The 23,100-nt window shown below is 40.6% G+C and overlaps 2 protein-coding genes and 1 long non-coding RNA gene across 10 annotated transcripts in view; 2 read left to right on the forward strand and 1 right to left on the reverse strand.

Annotated features, from left to right (window-relative positions):
* Positions 1-32: 32 nt before the first annotated feature.
* iqck (IQ motif containing K) lies at positions 33-11,235 on the forward strand. Of its 2 annotated transcripts, none has more exons than XM_041229496.1 (9): positions 33-153; positions 631-758; positions 1,022-1,154; positions 1,531-1,628; positions 1,806-1,858; positions 2,588-2,665; positions 3,499-3,583; positions 6,761-6,899; positions 9,764-11,235. In XM_041229496.1, the coding sequence occupies exons 1-9, from the start codon at positions 102-104 to the stop codon at positions 9,856-9,858; spliced, it is 861 nt and encodes a 286-aa protein (XP_041085430.1). In that variant the 5' UTR covers positions 33-101; the 3' UTR covers positions 9,859-11,235. The 2 variants fall into 2 exon arrangements, with proteins under 2 accessions (XP_041085430.1, XP_041085431.1); XM_041229497.1 differs by having other exon boundaries at positions 6,761-6,875.
* Positions 11,236-11,327: 92 nt separating this feature from the next.
* Positions 11,328-22,577, reverse strand: LOC121300730 (G-protein coupled receptor family C group 5 member B-like). 7 transcript variants are annotated; one of them, XM_041229490.1, is made up of 6 exons: positions 21,760-22,577; positions 18,323-18,402; positions 17,424-17,569; positions 15,616-16,644; positions 14,495-14,607; positions 11,328-13,383 (listed from the first exon to the last, which is right to left on the reverse strand). In XM_041229490.1, the coding sequence occupies exons 4-6, from the start codon at positions 16,640-16,642 to the stop codon at positions 13,339-13,341; spliced, it is 1,185 nt and encodes a 394-aa protein (XP_041085424.1). In that variant the 5' UTR covers positions 16,643-16,644; positions 17,424-17,569; positions 18,323-18,402; positions 21,760-22,577; the 3' UTR covers positions 11,328-13,338. The 7 variants fall into 7 exon arrangements, with proteins under 7 accessions (XP_041085424.1, XP_041085422.1, XP_041085425.1 ...); XM_041229488.1 differs by having other exon boundaries at positions 18,323-18,483; XM_041229491.1 differs by lacking the exon at positions 18,323-18,402 and having other exon boundaries at positions 17,424-17,512.
* Positions 14,598-23,100, forward strand: part of LOC121300734 — a 50,326-nt gene continuing 41,823 nt past the window's right edge. The window contains exon 1 of the long non-coding RNA XR_005947562.1: positions 14,598-14,679. This is a non-coding gene — a long non-coding RNA (uncharacterized LOC121300734). The remainder of the gene's footprint in view (positions 14,680-23,100) is intronic.

Here is a 23,100-nt window from a genome sequence, read left to right on the forward strand (position 1 = left end):
TGGAAGTTTCTCGTGTTGCTTGGCAACCGCGGAGCGCACTTCGGTAAACTTCAGTTCCACCGACTGAATTTGAAAGGTGCTCCCTTAGCAACCTGACCGTCATGGCAAAAATGATAGGAGAAAGAAAAAGTCTGTGGCAGCAAGTTTGTGACGGTACGTTTTTAAACACCAGTCAATACACATTTATTTACTGTACTGATATGTAAGTTTGCTTTGCGGGTATACAAGTAATATTCTAGTAAAATATAATGTTTCTTTGTTTTTCTGACTACTGTGCGTTTGGGGGTGAGGAAGCGAAACAAACCATATACCTATATTGTTCTACAGTTTCCTTTTTATATTATATATATATATATATATATATATATATATATATATATATATATATATATATATATATATATATATATTATATATAGTAGATTTAAAGGTAGATTATTGGTTGTTGAGGCTATAGCTGTAGCTATAGCTTTTTCTCTAGAAAGTATGGTACATGTTTAGCATGAAAATGGGAAAAACATTGTAATGGAAAACATTATAAGAAGATGGCAAATACATAGTGGATCAGTGTGAGATCCTGGCAGGTCACAGCCTTTAATATTTGCCTATATGACTGTGTTTCCTTCACAGAATACGATTCTCAGTACCCGCCTCCACTGGAGAATGCAGCCTCGGACACCTGTTCGGTTGAGACCTGTGTCTCGCAGTACAGCGCCAGCAAGCACTCGCCAGTCTTCCATGGGATCATGGCATCCAAGGTCATTACCGAATAAGAGAAACAGATCCAGGATTGTACTCTGTAGATATTTTGATCCGATGGCACTCTTTTGAAGAAGCATCAGTGGTGTAAAAATCCGCCCTAACTTGTCCTAAGTTTGTACCCCTTTTAATGGGGACTGGGGCATCTTAGTGGATCAATCTACAATCAATCTATATATGTTGTTGAGTGGAGTATCTATAACTTTGAATAGTTAACTATTGGATCTAAAGTAAGAGTCGCAAAATCTCTCTTCCTCGACAGGTGGCGGTGGACACAGGACTGTTTAAGGATTTTGAACCGCAGTGCTCGCACCCGGCACTGGCAGGCTACGCTGTGGCCCCAAGACCCCCCCAGCCCAAATCGGTCACGCCGGAATTCATTGACCCACACACATGTGAGCCTCGCTTGGGTCTCCAGGAGTGGGAGGAGGGACTGAGATTGGGAACATAATTATTTAGGATGAATTCAATCATTTCTTTAGCAGTTTGTTGTATGAAAGCCATAATAATCATTTAGACATGATTAAGCCTGCTCTGCAGCGCTCTGAGCAGCTCAGGAGGAGCAGTTCTTTCACTGAGCTTCATTGAGCAGCTCACATAATGCACTCACTGTAAAACATGCTTTGATATTCACATGAATTAAGTGGCCATCTGCTCTTATCATAAAATAAATTCAAGAACATATTTTTTTATTTCCATAAGAAGGTTTTATTATTAATAAGTCACTTTGTGGCTGTACATTCTGTCTGATAACTCTGTGCCCCCACCCAGGCTCTCCGAAGGAATACCTGGAGAACTGTTTGTTCCATGTGCTACTCCCAGGAATGGAGGCCATGCTGGTACAGGCACAACGGGAATGCTGTCTTGAGGTGAGTCCACAGATTCATTCTCTTGACAGAAATCATTTCTACTAACTAATAAAAGTTACTGTGTATATCTTACCTAGCTTGTGGTCCTTTATAAAAAAGAGTAAAACTACTTGGCTAGATTTGTCAAATATTGTAGTAATTTTTACATGCATTTTATTATTATTTGTTTTATTTCAGAGAAAGCGAACCAGATTCAACGCATGTGATTTCCTGACCGAATGGCTATATAAGTAAGTTTAAAAGCAAACATATTTTCCTGTAAATTGATTTTTTGTTACCCCAACTGTCTTTATTTCAAACAGAAACTAGATATGTATATAACATTAGAATTTCTTTCTCACTGCTTCTCAGACTGCAAATAGAGTCATTGCTTTTGAAATACACTAAATTGTCACTTCTTACTAGAGGTTATCCAGTACATTTTAGACATAAATGTATTGTTATTTATATAAGAATTATTCATGTTTTGGTCTATTTATACACAGTGATTCATAATGTGTTGAAAACAATAACTACAGTTGCGCCAGGCAGCCAGCAGGTGCCACTGTACACTTAAAAAAAATCCCAGAACAAAACAAACATTTGCTAGAGAAGAAAACACAGTTTCTGCGTGGGTGTGTCTGTGTGTGAGGCAGTGGATATGTGTGTATATACACTTGGGCATAATGTTTTACCATTTTAAACATTAAAATGAAAGAACTAAAATTCACTGGCAAAGTTAGAAATAGTGGGATTAAAAAGCAAGACCAAAGATTGAATGAATATGCTGAGCTGCTGTCTCATCCTCTTATGGCAAAAGTGGACCCTTCATTGCAGGCTAATGGGGCAGTTTAGTTCACATTGTCACTGCTTTTGGTGCCTTTATCCTCCATTACTGCCAATGCAACACTTTCCACGTGCACCAAAACAACCAACTATGTGTATGTGTCAGTTTCCATCTCCTCTCTCCCCGTCTTCAGTAAGAACCCACGGCGGCTAGAGCAGGACCCTGTGAGCTTTGAGGAGATCCCCTTTGTCAGGGACTGGCTCAGAGAACAGTGAGTACTCACCCCAGCACAGCCATGTAACGAAAGCTAGCAATTTTCCAAGCAATTGTATTTATTGTTTGTTATATATTTTACATAATGTAAAATAAATCAACACAATGACCACCATACAAATGTAGCAAATGATCACTTGTCCCTAAACAAATCACATAAGCAAATAAATCCCTAAAAAAATCACATAACCAAACTCTGTGAGTTCTGCAATGCTTCTTACCTAAAGTGCTGTGCAGCCAATAGCAAAACCTCAAAGTCTCACATGAGCAGGTAAACCCGATAGTGCTCACAGGTAGGTTTATATATAGCCACAATTATAAACTGCTCAGGATCTTTCAGCCAATCAGAGCTCACGTTTCGCCTTCTGTATTCCATGACAAGTCACAGAGAAACCCTATTCATGACATCAGCTGTCTCACTACATTTTTACCATACTATATTCTCCATATTAGCACCTCTCAGAATTCCATTCAACTGCAATGTCAGTTCAAACGGTGACATCATAATCTGCCACTTAATGGTATTCTCTTCATCAACCTTTTCCCCCTTTTCAGAGAAATTGACAATGGACTAAATAAAGGTTGGTAAACAGACCTTGGCTTTTAATCTCTGTTCATTCAATCCCGCCATACACAGACGTTTGCAGTCCTATAACCCTACAGAAAGGCACTTAAATTTGCCTTAAAAAATAAATGGTAACAGCAGTAATCCTGCAGGTAAATTGTTCCAAATATACAGGGTAACTTATCTAAAAGCCTCTCTCCCATAGTTTGTTGTCACCTTACCAATATGTATACCACAGTGTTGGGTTTGTTTCCCTTACTCGTCAGTCCTCGGCCTCCTATACCACTGTCTCTGCTGCTGTCAGATGAATCTGCTGCTATACTAATCCAGGCTGGCTGGAGGGGCTATAAGGTGAGTACTGAACCCAAAACACCTCTCTCTCTTAATTTAGTTCAATGACGCGTTGCCAAAAGCTAGGGACAAGATACAGTATAACCCTTAACAGCTCTGCCAAACTGAGGTGTCAGTATAGTGAAGAAATATTAAAACTTCTTGCAGTCGAAAAAGGCAACTGCGACTAATTTTGGATGATTTGCCAGGACTTTTCATCTCAAGTTATAGATAATGTTGCAATGTTCCTTCACTATCCTGTTATATGTACTGTAAGGTATAGTACGATATCGAGTCTGCAACCCTTCTTTGTGACGCTAACTCTGCTTCCCTCTTGCTCGCGCTCTCATCGCCCCTCTCCTCTATTATGGATGTAGGTGTAATGATAGTTGCAAAACCAGTCAGATTATGACAGGAATGTGGGTGCTAGAGAAGAGTGTGGGTGGTATTAGAGGTTGCTTCTGTTTAATGCTTAGAATTTGGGGAAGTTGATTATGTGTTTACTGTAGGTTCTGTTGATCTCTCAGAGTAAACACACACATCATACACCACTACACTGCAATGGCGTGGGACATTTGCAGAATACTGTATATTGCTCTAAAATAATGATTATGATGTATCATTCCACTTGGGATAGTTAACAGTTATTTGTTATTTATAAAAAACCAAAGACAGTATTTGACATTAAAATCTTTTATACCACCATCAGTGGCAAAGATAAACTTTTCTACACATCCCTGCCAAAGCACACATTGAGTGTTTAGAGGTTCAGTTTGTCCAACCTGGCAGGGGTCATTTTGCCCACATGACTGATCTGGTCGTGTGCCACAAAACCATTCCAGCCATTTGTAGTTTTACTCATCAAGCGAAAGGTCAAAAGTAGAATTAATTTGACTTTTCAGCATACATGGTTACATTTTGTTGTTTGCTGTTTCGTATGTTTCTGTCCTAAGGAAAACAACACCCCATACTCAACACAGTGCAGATCTGATGTTAGGATCAGTGCTGAAAGACTGTAAAGTTAAATATGACCCCCCACTCACCCCAATGAGCAGGATCAATGAGTGTTTACCAGGAGTGGGTGGATAATAATGGGAACACTCGCTCTGAGAGTCTGAGTCAGGAGTCACAGGGCTGCAGCATGAGGAATTGCTCAGGCCTGTGAGCTTCACTGATCACTGCAGCATCAATTACCCTGTTTCAGAACACAGATAACACACACACACTGAAAACTAGGGGGTTTTAAGGTGTGACAACCCCCGATACTTGGCCTCACGTGTAGTTAGGATGGACAAGTTCCCAACATTTACATTTACTAAATGACCCTCTGTGTTTTCCGAACCGCACACAACAGAGATAAATCTCAGATTGCAGTTGCATATTAATAAAAAAAAAAGATTCTATATGTAATTAGTGGATATCTAGCTCTTGAAACAAATCTATATTTGTTTTTGATAAGGAAATGAAAAGCACCATCTGCTGAAATCAGGTCTAATTTTGGGAGAATGGGTACATGGTAGATCCCTTGAATAAGAATAATAACTCCTGAATAAATTATCTGTGTAAAGAACATGATGCTTAGATACAAACAGAAAAAACAAAATGTCCTAGGACCAGTAAATTATTAACTGGACCTGATTTACAAGAATCCCCTGTGTTGTCTGCAGAGCTCAGTTAATTCAACTGGCTTGTAAAGTGCCTGCATATACTGTATTTTATTTATTGTTAGGGGATATATAATTTAGGAAAGACTTTGTGACTTCAATTTATTCGAAATAAAATACAACTAGGAGACAGCATGGCTCACCGATTAGAGACGAGGAACTGAGAGCCAGTGCTCATTTGTGGCTAGAGCTAGGGAAAGGGTGAAAATGGTAAAGGTAAGAGCTGGAGAGCTTGGAGGCAGTGTGGCCTAGCATTAGGAATGTGGAGGTAGGACTGTAGGTTCTATTAGTTAAATCTTTATGGCTGAGAGGAAGTGTGGCCATAGTAATTAGAGCTGAAGATATTATACAAATGTGTCCTGAGCTTCAGTGAGAGAGTGTTGCTTGTTATATAAGCAGTGCTGCAGCACACTTGGCTGTGAGCAGGTTTATATAACAGACCTGACGCAGCTCTGACTGCAGATATCGCAGTGCCCTGTTCAAGCAGAGTGAGCTCACAAACCCCCAAGCAAGTAGAACAACAAGACTTTCTCCCCTGAATCATCCATATACTCCCAATATTCTCTGAGAGGCTCTGTTTAGAGAAACTAAGATAAGGCATGTTAAACTGGTTGTAAATGGGACCAAATTATCAGAGCAGGACATTTGGTGAACAATTAAAAATGAGATCCTACACCCACCCCTGCATGCAAACACAGCAATGCTTGTATTATACACTGCCAAAAACTGAACTTAACCCTGAAACCAGAATCATTTTTGTTGGTATCTGCAGTCCATATATTACACAGAAAGCATCATAATGGCATCTGCACTCTGCCTTGCAAAAGATGAGAACACAACCAACATTAACGTACCTCCATGAAAATGAATAGAAACCAAGTTCATATGTAACTGTATTTTTATAAAATTGTATTATAATCAGAAAATCTGTCCAAAGGTGAAATAGAGGATAGGTCTGTATTCAGTGGCAGTAATGAACTACCCAAAGTCAAAATCAAAAGAAAACAAGATTGTACCTAACTATAATAAGGGTTCAGAAGTTTATTCATATATCCTATTGTGAGTATGTTGAAAACAACGTTGACCATGTATTCTGTGACCTTGACCTAGGTCTGCAAGATGGGAGCTTAAGTTTCTGATGAGTTAGTTTTCACATATTCCATTCTGTATGAAGATCAAATGGTCAGAAATGTTATTAGTACACACAGGCACTCGCACACACACTGAAGCAAGTCTCTTGACTCCAGCATTCATGCGCTGCTTGCTAATGTGTCCTCAGCGTGTGGTCCCCTTGCTCTTCATTTGCATTTTTATTGTATCTCGTTCTGCCAGAAGGAAAACTCAGCTGTTCCCTGACAGCCTTCAAATTAATAATCACTATCATTAAATAATCACCATCACCAGAAAAGAAGCAGCTTTTGTACAGAGAGCTTGAGAGTTTGAATGATAATTTTGGATGCTATTCTCATGCTTATACTATGTATTTATGTTTCGCAGCCCTTGAAGTTGTTGTTTTGGGATGCTGCTGTTTCAGGTGCGCTGTGACCCCGAGGTGCAGGAGCTGAGACAGTGGCAGAAGGAGCTGCGAGAGGAAAGCCGGGACATTGGACAGAGGGTGCAGGAGTTCTGGGCCAATCAGGAGTCCAGAGGTATGAGAAGAATGTTGGAAAGAGGTAAAGAGGTTGGGAGAATGGGAAAGGAGAGGGGTGTGGAAGAGGAGAGCTGCTGCATCAGCCACAGAGTGCTGGAGACCTAATGAGGAGTCCCAAGCATTGGGGGTGGGGGGGTGGGAAGAGGCAGGCAGGCAGTGGGATTTGTACTCTGGATGCTGTAATGGAATTTTTTACTTAACCTCTTTGGTCACTGTATAAAATAATTTTTCTGTCCATGGCATTGTCCCAACTCTTGTCCTTGACTTGATGAACGTTAAACAATATCTGTGAAATGTCACAAGGCAGCCCCAAAAATGATTCACTGTCATCAAATAAAGGGTAATTTAATGCAGATTATACGTTTGTGCCATTTATTATTAAGTGTACGTATGAAATCAAGCACTGATTCTATTTGGCCCGTCTCACGCATCTACCGGCAACCTGCTGGAGGAGTAGCGAAATATATTATCACAAAGTTAATGGTTAAAAAAAAAGTGAAGTAATCAGTAGTTAGGAATCATTCGTCTCTGCATTGTGACGTGAATCTGTCAGATGTAGCAACCAGTGTAACAATAGCCAGCAACACAAAGACAGAGCTCCATATCATACTGCAACACCAGCCCTGTCTGCTCAATGGGGTTTTATGTTCTATTGATTTAGTGGAATCCGGTATCTCTATTCTTAAATACACAGCCTGCTCTGCACTGTCAGGGTTTTATTAAGCAGCCCAAAAAGCTTTTGAATGGTACTGCTTTGAAATGTCAGCCCAGAACAGTTAAAGGGACAGCATCCCTTTGCAGGGCACGCATCTGCACTCTTATTGTGGCAGGGAGGGAAGTAGGTAGGGCTGAAGCTGTGCTCTTTCCAAACTTCCAAGAACTTTAACAAATCCACATGTGTTTGAATCAATGCCAACTTCTACCAGGCAATGGGCCGAATGGCCTTTTCTCATTCTCAAACTTTTCTTATGTTCTTGTGCTCACCAAGCAGTTTTTACAAATTTAGTGGCCATAAAATGGCAGTCTTAGCATTCTTGAAGTTGGCATTATTTGTACTTTTAAGATGGTCATCATGACCACGAGAGATTATTAAGACCATTCAAAAAATGTGCTGAATAAACGTTCATCAAGTCAGTGTCTACAGTTTTATTTGATTTGATAAAAATGTCCTGTCACTATTCCATAGGCATATGGGAATTGAAGATACTTGAATAACAAATAGCAGTCATTTAAACAGGGCAGAATTTGACACCAAAGTCTTTTTTAAAACAGTGGAATGGAATCTTTAAGCCTTCAAGGTCAGACTTGAGCGGTCATCAGCATTCCATCTAAAAGGAATCATTAATCAATCTACCTTATTCTGTGTATCTATTGCAAACCTATGGCAGTCTAAATATGTCCCTAAAAAGTTAATAATATCCACACAGTTGGCTTAATGGTAAATGTTGACAGTACTGTACCTGAAAATGGAAGATCTTAGCCTGGCTGTCAGAAACACGAGGAGAGCTGTCTTTTCTATAAATACTAAATCTTGGGCAGCTCCGTCTGGGAACAGCTGGGAATGGCGTGCCAGGAAGGCTGTGTCGCGCTGGCTGTGATTCCTGGGATTGCAGGGATGCCAAACCACTCCACACCCCAGCTGGGTGCAATCCTGGCAGTGCTGCTTCTCTGGAGATAAAGTTACACACTGACACACTTTAGAGTGGTGAATGCCAGTTTGCTTTTCCAACAGATCAAAGTCTTCAGGTTCCAGTGGTGTTAGTCTCTCAGCTTACACAGGCACTAAATCCCTCATTTTGCTATACCTACCTTGTTCTGTACCTCAATGTTCTAATCCTTCACTGAACTATACCTGTGTTGTGTTGCACCTATTAGCTGAGATTATCTTGTATATGTGTTTATATGTGTGTGTAATGTCTTTGCAATGACAGTGACAAAACAGTGTTCACAATTTGAGTTAAATTAATCCAGAAATATTAAACCCCAACATTTAGGACAGTGGAGATAAATGTCTGTGGAGTTTGGAATATTACATCTACACTTTTTGAGTGTTAATGCAATACCTTACAAGTTATGGTTATGGGCAGGTTTTTTTGGGGGGGGGGGTTACATTACAAGGATACAAAGCTTTGTGTATAGGGCCCTTCAAAAAAAAAAAAAATGAAGTTAAAGTAATAGCCCTATGTGAATGTCAATAAAAACATGCATGTGAGGGAGTTAGGTTGCATATCCGTACATTGCCAGGTGCCAAAGCTGCTGCAAACATGCAGAACAATGGTCCCTGAATCAGCATTCCCTGTTTGTTATTGCAGGTAAAGGGGAGCTGCATGCACAACCTCTTTCACTTTAATAGACACATGACAAAATTTGATCAATGCTTTTTTCTAATGGAGTTAAGTAAACAAGAAATAAAGCACTAGATATTCAGTGGCTGGTATTGTTCGATTGTAACATAAAGAGAGAGATAGAAGGACTAATGCTTGCTGAGGCAGTGGGGGACTTTTTTCGCTTAATGAACAGAATCCAATACAGGGCTGCAAGCAGAAATCTGTTCTCCTGCTTCCAGATTGGCTTCTGAAGGGAAAGAAACAAAGCCTGCTCGAACATCCTAGCTGAACTAAGTCCATGACCTTCTTAAGGGTATGATGTGGCTATGACTGGAAATTCATGAATGCTAACATTTTATGATCATGGTATTTATATAAAGTTCACACACAAGTGCGGATTGTTGTCTTTTTCTGTCTGGTAGAGGTTTAGCAGTGCAGGGTGCAATAGGCTAGTTAGCTCTTGTTAATGCTCTATGGCTTCTGCTTTTTCTCACCAAAGCATATTTGTAACTGGAAGCGGTCTGCAGCGTGGCTCTGATGTGTTTTTGTGTGTTTTCAGTTGGACGTGAGCTGGAGGACACGAATCAAGCAAACCGATCAGGAGTTTGCATCCGGGTGCTGTCACCCACGCCTCAGAACACAGTCGTCCTGTGACACCCTAACCAGCTCCCAGGAAGCCTGATCCAGGGATGTGCTTCAGTCTTGCCAGGGTCCAAGTTCTTCTGCATGGTGAACATAGCATTCGCTTTTGATTCATATGACTGGGATATATTCAAAGGATCTAAAGAGCAACAGTATTGAATATCACCCTGGTCAACAAAGAGCATATGAACTATGAATGTCTATACTGTAGACATTCAAGAAAAGTTATGCATTTTGAAGGACATATTTCAAACTAATAATTATGGTTTGCATCTACTACTGGGGCAAGCATAGTTAATTGCACTAAGGTCGATATAGTGGTGTAGATACAGTGATTGGCTATCTTTATCATCAAAATATCATTAAAAAATGTTTTAACTAGTCCAGTGAATCTAGCATTCATTCCTTTTAGTATATTTTCCATTTTCAGTTGCTGGCTGGAAAATCAGAAGTTAATAGTCAGACTGTAACAGAAGCAATGATGGTCTATAATAAGGTACTTGTGCCAGATATTGACAACTTAATTTCATTAAAATAAACAGAAGCCCACAGCTGGTTAGTCTAATCAAATAGCTTCTTTAAAGACATTGTCTGTGAAATATGATAATGCTGCATTAACAGCTCCCTATGGAGATAGCAGGATCAATTTGTACTAATGCAGCTTCACAGCCTCATAGTATTTATAGTAAAATGTTGGTGCAGGGAAACAAAGATAATACTAGTTGCACTAAAACAAAACCATAAAAAATGAAAATGCATGAGAAAGCAAGGCAACCGACATGAGCATGAACCAGACTGGAGAGCAGAACTAAAAAAACCAGGACAAGTCAGCATTTATCAATACTATACGCTGCCATCCTACTTATTATGTTGTGTTTTCTTGTATTTCAATTTGGTTTGCGCTGAGCGCAACCTAGATTCACTAACTGGCAAGTGCCTTCTTTCTGATTTGCTGATTCCAAGGCAACACTGGTGGAACAGGTAGTTTCTAATTCTAGATGAAACTTCTAAGGTGAAAAATGAAATAGATAACAGACCACTGGTAAACACTGGATCGCTGATGCCAGGCTGTGTGACAGAAGTTTTTATATAATTTAGTTCCTTCAAAGACTCATAAACTACTTCATGTCAGTTTACTGCTCTGACATTAAAATGCATATATTGTAGCCTGGCATCAGGTGTGCTATGCAGGGGTGAATTTATTGTTCAAATATATTTACAAAAGCCAGAAAAAAATATGCCACTTATACTGCCTAATTAAAGGGCTAGTATCCTATCTGAAACACAAGGCTAAGTAAGCATGTGACTTTTCTTTGTTATTTGGACCAGAACAATCAAATGGGACAAGGACATTAGACCATTGGGTTTAGCTTGAACTTATTAATCTTTAAACCATTTTGGGTCTTTAACAATGAATCCAGAAGGTACAGTTTACACACTGAAGGTTTTTAAAAGCCATTTGAAACACTTTACAGACAAAATGAAACTACAAAAGGAGTTTTATTGAAAGTTTCTTTTCTTATTCACGACATACAATTACAAGAACTCTGTTCCATCAGGAACAAACGTGTTAAACATTGGCGTGCTCAGAGTCCTCACAGTGTCAGCACTGAAAAGAAACTAAATCTCTTCACCCCTACAGGACCCAAAGCAGCCTCAAACACCCCTCTCTGCATCCCTGCGCGGGACACCCTGAGAGAGGTCCAGGTTAGGTTGTAACAAACTGGGCCCGATACTGTGCAATATTTACATTGCTGTCTGTTAGTATCTAATCTTCAGTACTGAGTTAGACATATACAGTAGTTATGGTCATAGCATCAGTTACACTTGTTTTATTATAATATGTGTCGCCATATTAAATAATGAATTGTGTATTTGATAGATAGTACTGGGTTCTCAGTAATGTATTGTATTTGCTGGCTCTCAGATCACCAGTACTATGCATACTGTATTACTGCAAGAATTTAGTACGGAGTTCAATTTACTGCCCTGTAATGAATTAGCTATTTCTTAGAGCCCCAGCACACTTTCTGTATTATCAGAAATTTGTATTTTTGTAGCAATAAAAATCTATTAAAACCCTGTATACATTAACAATTTATTACAATTTCACACAATGATTAATTGTGTGTGTGTGTGTGTGTGTGTGTGTGTGTATATATATATATATATATATATATATATATATATATATATATATATATATATATATAAACATCTTAAAACTTTACATGAATGTGAACATAAAGAGTAAACCTGGATATGGGTGGGGAGATGGTATTCCTGACAATGGGAACTAGGTGTCTAGTCTGTCAGACTGGCTGAAATCACTGAAACATGCTAAGGCCCCATATAGCAGTGATTTGTCTGCTCTGGAGGTTGATAAAACTTATCAACATCTCATTTGTACGTTTTTGCAATTTTACAATTCATAATAACTACTAACCTACCCAAAAATATTGTATGTTTCTCAGAACAATTTACTGTTGCAAATTAATGCAATGGTTTAAAAATACTGGCTCCAAGTTCATGAGATCTCAATATCTTTTACACTAGTTATGCTTTTAAAACAAAATTGCCTCAGATTCATAATGGATTATGGTGAAATGTTGTGCTGTACTACTGGACCTTATACCGATTTGAGACCATGATTTGAACGAACTCGCAGATAAAGCCAGTTGTTTTCAGTCTTAAGACCTGACTGCCCTTGTATAACTTGAATGAGATACAGCCTCATTAGTGAAGGTGCTTTATAAATGCATGATGCCCTTTGGCGAAAGTTGGGGTCAATCAAGGTCATGATTGCCTATCCCTAGCTGTCCCCTCCCTCTCCCTCACAGACACAAACACACACACTGCCAAAAATATCTCGATATCTTGCCCTAGCGCTAGATAATATTTCTTGATTTCTTATTTTCTCAGTTATCTTTTTGCCATGGGGGAAAGATAACAGTTTTTCATATATTTAAAATAATATTTATTTTAAATAATATCAATAAAATAATCAATATTTTTGTAGTACACACCTGATCCTCTCTCCTTTTTAAAAAAATACTTGTGGAAAAAGGGTAAAGGTTATAGGCGGGACCGGGGGAAGGAGGGGCATCAATAGCCATGCACTTTTGTCAACACAGTAGATAGAAGGAAAACGTGATAGTAAATATGTTTGTACGCGAGAAAAGGAAACCCTGTTAGATAAGTCCAAGGGGCCACGGCCCACCAAGAAAAACCTGTCAGCCGCCAAGCACATACTCTAGAAACTGTGACCTAAACACCGATTTCCTAGGAAGCCTATTGAAAGTTGTTTACCATGCACAGCAGCAGCAGCACCAATATAGTGAGATAAGCCTCCCCACCCTCCACTTCCACACCAGTCCTCACACCCAGACCTCGGGCGCAGTAAATAAAGTCTTGTTTGCATCCTTAAAAGGCTGAACCCTGCTTCACATCTCCCGGAATGGATCCCTGTCAAGCAGCATGGATCTGGCGTGTTCACCACAGGTTTCGCCCAGTGTAATTTGGTGGGGCGGAAGGGATCTGCATATAGGAGAGACCGACACAGTCAGTGGGTTTTCTTGGAGGAATGTTCATTTTGATCCATATCACATGGAAATAAATATTTTTAATACAGCCAAAATAAAGTGACAGGTGATGACCCAAAATATACTGCATAATTTTGTTGGCTAAACTGATCATTGGGAACAAGTTTTTATATAAAACCATGTTCTAAATATATTCTAACTACTGTATATTGTGAATAATAAGCATATTGATTTTTCCGATAGTGTATATTTTTTCCCAAACTCTGAAAACCAGTTGTAGGACATGAAGACTGAGCCTGCTCCTTCACTCAGTAAGAGAAAGTGTGGTCCCTCCAGTCCAGGGCAGGTTTGAGGCATGCTCGTCGCAGAAGAGGCAGTGTGGAGAAGGTCACATTGCCACTGCTGTGCTATCACTGTCCCTGCTCTGTGGATGAATACAGTAGAGAGGACTTCAGTCTCCAGTCCAACACCGGGTACGAGTTTAAACAAAAAAAAATCAGTTCTTGGAAAAGAGGTTTCTCGGTTGCCCTTCTCAACAATTATAAAGAGTTTGGAGAAGGACCCAGGGGTAGCCTTCAGCTGCTGCCTCTCCAGACAGCAGTGGAATTCACCTGCTTCTCCCCTGATGGAAACCAGCAGCTGCTGTGAGCAGATTATAGACGCTGACTCAAGCGGAGATTAAATATCTGCATGTGACTGGATGTGTAGGCTTGTGTCCTTGTGTGCAGAAAAAGCCAGGCAGAATATAGAGACTGACTCACTCTGAAAGATGCACTTCTGGAAATTGATATTGCAGTGCGTCTTTACCTTTTAATGTGGTGTACAGGGAAATCCACAATAGCAACTCCACTAGTACAGACAAAACCTTACACTATATACCTTACACAACTTTATTGATTGTAAAGTAATGTGAAATAGGGAAAGCAGCGTGATGCATGGTGAATGCAGAGTATGGGAAAATCATTGCAAACATCACCTCAAATGGGCTAATACAGATGTGTAAAAAAAAAAGAAATACATGTAAATGTCACGATATTGATGAGCGAGCATGTTTGAAGTCACAAGAATTGTTTATTGAGTCAAGTGTATGCCTCTGCAGTACTCACCGCTCCCCCGTTGAGCACCACAGACATCTCAGTGGGCTGGTACACATTGCTGCGGAAGGGGGCGCTTGGACGGGGGCCCAGGTTTCCATTGCGATGCCCTCCTGCCCGGAGAGCTGCAGGCACAAAGGAGAGGACGCAGGACCATTAAGATCAACAGGATCGAGAAAACTTCCCTTACAAACAGCGTGAGTCAAATATGGTTCTTCCATTTAGGGTGTCTGTTACTGTGTTTAGATATCAACATTATATATAATTCGTATCTTTAAAGTAAATCTACAATGTATATAATTGAAATATACACAGTATTATTAACTTACTGTATGGATCATTTCGCTCGGACATTTTGCCTTTTTTTTTATATATATATCTATATATATATATATTATATATTATATATATATATATATATATATATATATATATATATATATCTACTTATAATGTTTGAAATGGTTGTATCTACTTCAGTTATAGACAGACCAAAAATATATTCTAACTCCATCTGAAGTTGTATGAAATCCATTTGCAATATGGAAAATATTATTGTACACACACAGGACATATTTTGGAAACAGGAAGCAAGGCCACACATTGTTTTCCTTATTTTTCCATTTTCTTGCTCTCTCTACACAAACACTCCCTAATATCTGCCTCTTTTACATTTCAAATGCTAACCATCATGTGTGGAGAATACATTTTGAAAAATATTAAACTGGACAGGACCTGCCTAAAATCTTAATGGCGAGCAGGTGTAGTGCAGTGATTAGTCAGGCTTCAGGTGCAACATTATTATTATTATTATTATGCAAAATGAGTAAATGATTTATATTACCCATCTAAGAGATGTCATACTAGTTGTGTAACATAAGATGTTTTCCCTTGTTGAAATGCAGTATTCTATGCTCACACTTTGGGACAAAGTTAAATACTGAGTTGGCATAAGGGAGGGTTTGGCATAATAGAACTGTTACATACTAGAGATCGACTATTGAGACATTATATTTTATATTCTTTATTCTACTGAACCAGACTGCCAAAAAAGCCTATTACTTTCAAATGTATAAGGTTAAAGCAAGTGTTCTGTTATGCATGTCCCCAGCTTTTCATTTCTCACTGTGTACCTGCATTGTGCTCATCGAAGGAGAAGGCCTTGTTCTCCATGTAGGGCCGTTGGGGCAGTGGCATCTCATCGTCAAAGCTGGTCTCGCGCAGGCGCGGGGGAAGCTGGGACGTCTCAAAGTAGTCGGGGGCGCTGGGCGGGGGGGCTGGCAGGAGGGAGCAGTGCACCTCAGGGATGGCGTGGAACAGCAGCAGCACCCAACCGTTGGCAACCAGGGCCACAGCCAGGCCGGGGTCGTCCCACACAGGAGACTTGCCCAGGGCTGCGTTGCCGTAGAGATAGAAGCCAGCCCAGGTGACCCAGAGCAGCACAGAGAAGAAGGAGGCAAGGATTAAGCAGACGCCACTGCGTTTCCACTTGCGGAACTTGCCACAGAGAGAGAAGAGACTCAGAGCTAGCGAGGTGGCCAGGAGGACCATGATGTAGCCGCAGACCAAAGTGAAATCCACCGGCTGGTAGTCGCAGGCCTGCTTGCCCTCCCGGACGACAGTGAGAACGAGCCACTCGCTGGCAATGATCACCTGCACCAGCGTCAAGCTCAGAGCCACCCAGGAAAGCTGCCACCCTCCAGGGCCCTTCCCGTGGCGGACCAGCCTCTGCAGACGCCAGCCTTGTGCCAGCAGGCAGGAGAAGCAGAGGGCAAACAGCACCCCCCAGAGGGCGCGACGGGCAATGCACACATTCTCGTTGGGCTGGATGATGAAGCTGAAGCTCAGGCCGAAGAGGCCCAGGACCCCCAGGAGCAGCAGCAGCAGCAGCCCGACGGGGCTCCTCTTGTCCTTCTCCGTAATAAAGGGCAGGCGGCCCAGCAGGATGACAGACAGCAGCAGGGCAGTCAGCGCCCCTGCCCCTGCCACTGCTTCCAGCACGATGCCCCATACAGCCTCCAAGTCACACAGGGCAGCGTAGCGGGGAGGAAGGTCCAGGCCACAACCCCGCGGAGTGCTGGAGTTCTGGGAGTTGCCGCCCCCCAGCAGGGAGAGCAGGAGTAGGAGAAGAGGGGCTGTCCACTGCACACCCAGCCCCATGGCTACGGGGGGAAGCACACACAACAGACACCACATGAGCAATCTTCGCAGTTATCGTCAGGGTCAGGTCAGCTGCAGGAAGCACTGTAGTTAGGGTTGTTTCCAACATGTGGTGGTACCTACTGTACTTCATTGTTTATGGTTTATAGTTTTCAATGACATTTAAAACATTTCAATTAGTTTATTTTACCCATAAATTATGTTTTGTGTTATAATAACATTGAATATAATAGAATGGTCTATAAATAAATACAATGAAAACGTTCATTTGTTTCCATAAGAAACAACCGGGTACCCTGACAATGAGTGCCCTCAGCAAAAACGTTAACATCTAAGCCAATAATGAACCTTAAAGACTAAAGATTTTGAAGGAATATTGTCACACAGGTATTGGTATAATGGCACCACAGTGGTATAATATTTTTATAATTTGACGTACCAATAATATGCCAGTGTTGATAATCAAATATCTGTATCAGTGTTCTCTGACCAGTGTCTAATATCTGTCCCAATGTTGTATTCTGCTAATGGTTATGCTTTTTAAATTTTTTTAACAAATTTTCAGCAAGGGCTGTCCCCAGTAAGATAGCAATACAAATCTGTGTGTGTGTGTGTGTGTGTGTGTGTGTGTGCGTCAGACGCTTGGCAGCTGGCTCTGACAGCACTAACAATGGACTCATTCAAGACCACACCTCCTCCAGTCAGGGTAATGGGCCTGTTTTTTGTTTTTTCCTTTTTCAATCCGGAGAGATCTGAAAAGTCATTGTTTACAACTGCTTACATTTGTTCAGGAACAGAAACAGAACAATCTGGGCACAAGCAGGTGGGGATGAAGGGGACAGAGCCAGCTCACCCCCCGAGGAAGTGGCGCTGCCGAGGGGAAAAGTAAGAATCTTGAGTCAGCCACTCCAATCTTTCCAGCTCTCCCTGCATATCAGAAATAGAGCATGACGCAGTGTAATGTTAAACAGGGTTCTCCCACATCCTACCCCCGCGTTACCACTGCAAGTCTCCTAACATCCTTATATTTGCTGTTTCCTTCATTCAGACACCATTTACTGACTATTAAAAGTAGTCATATTGTTGCTGTTCATCGCAATTGTTACCAACAAGCCCACTCATGTCAGTACAGTGACAACAAAAACACCACTTACAGTGTTAAAGGTTGTGTAGAGGCAACTTCAGCATACTGGGCAAAATTCCCAATGCTTTATAATGTTCCCTTATTAAACATAGTAAAAATATATTAAAATATAGTTAAACATTGTAAAACACAGCGCGGTATGGTAAAGCATATTTAATAGACATGGTAAACCATGGTAAATGAGTAGTATAACCATGGGAAAACTGCATAATTAACTTGCCAATTTATAATAATTTTTATTTAGCGCCTTTCACAGTGGACCACCATCACAAAGCGCTTACAAGATACGAGACTAGGGTGTGTGAACTGTGCATCAACTGCAGAGTCACTTACTAACAACGTCTCAACCGAAAGACGGAGCACAAGGAGGTCAAGTGAGTTGCTCAGGGTCACACAGTGAGTCAATGGCTGAGCTGGGATTTGATCCAGGGACCTCCTGGTTATAAGCCCATTTTTTTAAACACTGGACAACACAGCCTCCATGATTATTATGGCAAACTTTTATAAAAGCATTTCTACGATTTTTATTTTGTTACCTGTGGGCCTTATCATGCTGTATCTTTTCCAATCCCCTCTCAGATTAATGTGCAGGTGTGTACAGGGGCAGTTAACACATCTACAAGATGAAGCTAGGTTTCATTCTCCAAGTTTCCAAACTTCATTTAGTAGTCATTCTCTCATTGCTATCTGATATCACCTGCATGGAAACACTAATATTCTATTGATCAACAGTATAGATAGAAAACACATTCAGAATTGCACTTTCGCTGACTGAAGGGTTTCTCATATGGTTTGCCTTATATGAACTAATTTGAAAGTTCCTTCCTTGCAACACTTGGAATAGGTCATGCAGTAGCAGCTTAAACACTGAGGGTATGAGGAGGCTAGTTAGCGCAACAGGACCATTCACCAGCTTTTCAGGCATTAATGTTTCAGGTAACAAGTGAAATGAATTTGGTGGACTAGTGGTAGACCCCAGTGGGCGTTAGATCACAATACAAAACAACATCACAATTTATCCTGAGCTCGGCAGTGCCAACGACCCTCACAATGGGCACTAAATTCATTAGCACCAAAGTAAAACAACATTATTCAATCAGATACTGCCCTGGGGCTAACTATGTGCTAGCATGATACACGATCTATAAAAGAGGCCCTTCTGCTGCCAAGGGAGCTTGCTGCCAAAGAAGACAGGAGACCTCTTTAAGGCAGCAGTATAGCCAACACTTCCACTGGAGGACATCACAGCGGATGAGTGGAACAGCACAGTGAGTTTTAACTACCGACACAGGAAAGGGATTGCAGCACAGCCACTGCTTATTGCCACAGGGACACACGGCCGCAGAAACTGACAGGTACAAAAATCTGTATTGTGGGCTAAATTGAATAAGGCCCTTAGGGAGAGGTTGGAATGAGAAGCAGAGATTGCTACAGAGTGATTGCTACAGAGATGAGGGATGAGGTGAGGAGCTGGAAACAGATGTGATGGAAATGCACAGACAGGTATAATTACCGTCAAGCTTTTGTGTTTTGACTGGCAGGAGACTTTAGCCTGCAGTAAGGGGGAATGGTGGGTGAACAAAAAAAAAGACACAGCTGTGTGCCTCAGTCAGTTTCTCAGAGGGTGGTAAAGACCCAGCCCATTATTTAGGGAGTATATCTAACACTGTCATCCAGTCCCTCAACTCTAACCACTAGGCCACACCCCCTCACAGTCCCTGAGCTATAACTACAGGGCAACTGCTACCTAGTCCCTCAGCTCTAACCACTAGGCCACACTGCTACCCAGTAGCTCTATTGTAACCAGTTGTAGTCAGTTTCATTACTCCTGTAAAATGGGGTTTGAGATCTCTGTGGATCGAGCATAAACATCTTTCTAAAAGTCAGTTTAATAGACAAGATTTGTTCTTGGCCTTTTATAACATGTGGAACACTGCAAACCAGTCAGTGTAAAAAAAAATAAAGACATTGCATTGCAATGACAGTACATTAGCTGGAGGCTTTAAGCTTTGCAAGTGGTTATATTCTCATATCTGAAGAACGCCACCTCTATAATATACCCCCTGTATCAGGGGACAGTCAGAATGGACGCTGCAAGCAGGTGCTGCCTCTGTTGAGACACACGTTCCAAGGCATGCTTTGAGAGAAGTGGTTGACTCACCTCCCCAAAGCTACTCCAGTCAGTGGCTCTTACATAACCCATGATAACCATCTCTCTCTAGCATTCCTGCATTACTGCTGCCGCTGTGCTACAATGGCACCCTCCCCTGATTAATTTGTTCTTTCTGCGCTGTGTGCTGGCATTAACCCTGCCATTGCTTTATTGGTAAACCAATACAGGCTGAATATAAACAGTAAAGAAATGATCTCAGTCCATTAATACACGATGAATTGTTACATCTCTAGCCTTGTATACAGAAGCAACTGGTCAACTGAATACCTAATATTGGCCATCTCTCAAAGTCCATCCTATCTGAAACAAACGGATCTTATCCCAAGGAGCAGGAAGAGAACAAGCCCTTACAAACCCAAAGCACTTCTCATCAAATGATCTGTTTAATGTCTAACATGTATTGAAAATATTAAGTGTTTAACGTTATAGAGGTGAAAATCTGGTTAAAAACAATATCAGATTGCGATATATATATATATATATATATATATATATATATATATATATATATATATATATATATATATATATATACTGGTATGTCCTACAAACAATGACACATTCAAAGACAGAGAGAACCCAGATTCTTAACAGGCTGTGATCCATAGGAAAGGGTTAAGTTCAGTTTGTTTTCTTTGGTCCTTTTGGCACCGGTGAAAAGCAGAGAGCCAGCATCCACAGTAAATGAAACGTGCATCAATGTGCATCACGTGGAATGAGACCATCTTCTTCTGGACCTCTTATTTATCAGCATCTATCAAACGTGCCTAGCACAGAGCAGACAGCAGACGACAGAATAATATCGACACAAGACTGTCAAGAAGCACGGCGTTTACAGCGCATATCACGCCAACAGGCAGAGCCAACTAACCACGGCTAAAAATAAAGCGTTTAAATAAATCACTGTGGTAAACAATGGTGCCAACCCAACCTTCCAGACAGAACACAAGGGGGTCAAGATTGCTTCGTTAGAAGTAGATGTCGTAAGGGATAGCCCAAGTCCCATTCCTCAGTGTGAAAGCATATATAGCTTAGGTGGGACAGGTTGCAACTTTACTACTTGTCTACTTACAGTATACACAGTCTCTCAATGCACACACGTGTAGTTAGAGATGGATACAATGCTTTTTGAAGTTCATTATTAATAGATACTCGTGTATTGTTGTGCGCTGCATTGATTTATTATGCTATACAATTTCTGACTGGGGATCACCTTCAAAATAGGATTTACGAGCTGCAAGAACAGCGACACCGCTTTCCAATGTGAATTACTGTAAAGCTTCTAAACGCATTTGATTCTCCAATACAAAAATAAACACATTGACAATATAAAGTACAGTATTCCTAGTCATAACATAGTTCAAACACGTTTAATGTATTTTAAATGTAGATTTACCAACTGAATCATAAAACAATACATTAAAAATGTCTTTCAATATTATAGGCCATTTCCAGCAGTCACCAAACCGCATCCTATCGACAAGACACCGTATTTGTCTCTCTTTTTTTTTGCAGGTAACCCATATTTATCCAATTCTATTCAGTAAATGATTAAGTTGTAACCTAATTTCTAAAATTTGAGTTTTACCAAAAAACTGTCAGGCATTCTAAAGTTAGAGATCATACTGACAAAAATTCTCTAAGGCAAACAAATTACATTCGTTATAAAAAGTCAGTATTTTCTGTGCAAAACTTTAACAAGATCAATACAAATAATAATAATAATAATAATAATAATAATAATAATAATAATAATAATAATACAGTGAGGTGAAACCAAACCTCTACTGCAATACCAACCTTTAAAACGAAATTTGAGATTCCACAATATTGAATCCGAATAAAATAAAAAGGTCACATTTCTGCTAGAACCCCAAACAGATTCTAATCGCCGAGGGCTTGTACTGATCCCATTTGGTGAGGAAATCCAGTCGCAGCCGGGTAAACCCCAATTGGACTATAAACAATAGTTAGTTTACAGTGGTGTGTGGATGCCCTGTGATCGACCTGGCAGATAGCAGGACAGCAGTGTTGAGAGAGGAGAATTACACCAACCCAAGACGAAACGCAGAGGTAGAGAAAGTGCAAAGGGTATCGGTCGCCTTGCCTTTCTGACCGGACCGCTTGCTAGTTATCTATATAGCTTTCTATATTATTCTATTGTTACAATAATTACAAGGCGATTATTCCCCTCCTACAATGTCCAGCATGGGATTTCTCAAACAAAACCTCATTAAACTCCGTTGACTAGTCGGCTCCTGCGTGCGTTTAAAGCCGAACCTCTGCACAAACCGCGTTATTTCTGAGACAGAGAAAGGATAGAGATGCGTTAGTGCGTTTCGGGGGTCAGCTATTGTTCGCTGGTTTTGATTTCCGCTGTCCCCAAAATAGATCTCCAGCGGCTTATTGGTGCTCCAGATTAGTTTTTCCCTCTTAGGAACAAGACGGAGGTCAGCTGTACGTCGAGTCTAGTCTCTACTGCATTATAAACTGTGCTTGGTTTGGAAGCTGAAAAATTAGTGTTTAATTTTTAAGACGGGGGTACAGTGAACCCCCATCGCTGTGCTGCATGCTTGTGTCCGCACACGTTTGTCAGCTGCCGAGATCAATCCATTCACAACCCAACGTCAGGGACGCTGGTCCCGCCCTGTTGACTCTGTGTGTGTGTGTGTGTTGGGGAGGGGGGTCGCCGCATGGCTCTGTTACTTTCCCTTATAAAGTGCTTGAAATTATTATTATTATTATTATTATTATTATTATTATTATTATTATTATTATTATTATTATTATTATTATTATTTTGCGGTACCTTACTCATTAGTTTCTTCTGCAGCATCCCGTGGTTCTATAATACACGATGCCTTAATGAAAGTCAATATCACTCACGATGACTGTAAATCTGACAGACTTTCATATCAGGTAATATTTGAAAGTTGGTTGGAAGGTGCGTCTGCAAGAATTTCCCCGAAGCATTGACAAATTAGTAGGTTTCTTGGATGAAGTTTCATCTGTTGTTTTGTGGAGGGGTGGTTAATATATTAAATATACGCTGTCAATAATTCAGTACAGAACTTTCCCCTAGATATCCATCTACTTAGCAAAGTTCTTATCCCAGCAGCAAAAGGCTACAGCAACAGTACA

Source organism: Polyodon spathula, chromosome 26 (assembly GCF_017654505.1).
Source record: "Polyodon spathula isolate WHYD16114869_AA chromosome 26, ASM1765450v1, whole genome shotgun sequence".
NCBI classification, from domain to species: Eukaryota; Metazoa; Chordata; class Actinopteri; order Acipenseriformes; family Polyodontidae; genus Polyodon; species Polyodon spathula.

What these genes read in the sequence shown, in the direction of transcription:
- iqck (XM_041229496.1), top strand. Translation starts at nt 102, where the DNA reads ATGGCAAAAATGATAGGAGAAAGAAAAAGTCTGTGGCAGCAAGTTTGT. An exon ending in ATGGGATCATGGCATCCAAG is followed by an intron (nt 759 to 1,021) that starts GTCATTACCGAA and finishes CTTCCTCGACAG; the next exon opens with GTGGCGGTGGACACAGGACT. An exon ending in ATTCATTGACCCACACACAT is followed by an intron (nt 1,155 to 1,530) that starts GTGAGCCTCGCT and finishes GCCCCCACCCAG; the next exon opens with GCTCTCCGAAGGAATACCTG.
- LOC121300730 (XM_041229495.1), bottom strand. Translation starts at nt 16,642, where the DNA reads ATGGGGCTGGGTGTGCAGTGGACAGCCCCTCTTCTCCTACTCCTGCTC. An exon ending in CTTCGATGAGCACAATGCAG is followed by an intron (nt 14,608 to 15,615) that starts GTACACAGTGAG and finishes TTGTGCCTGCAG; the next exon opens with CTCTCCGGGCAGGAGGGCAT. An exon ending in TGGTGCTCAACGGGGGAGCG is followed by an intron (nt 13,384 to 14,494) that starts GTGAGTACTGCA and finishes TCCTATATGCAG; the next exon opens with ATCCCTTCCGCCCCACCAAA.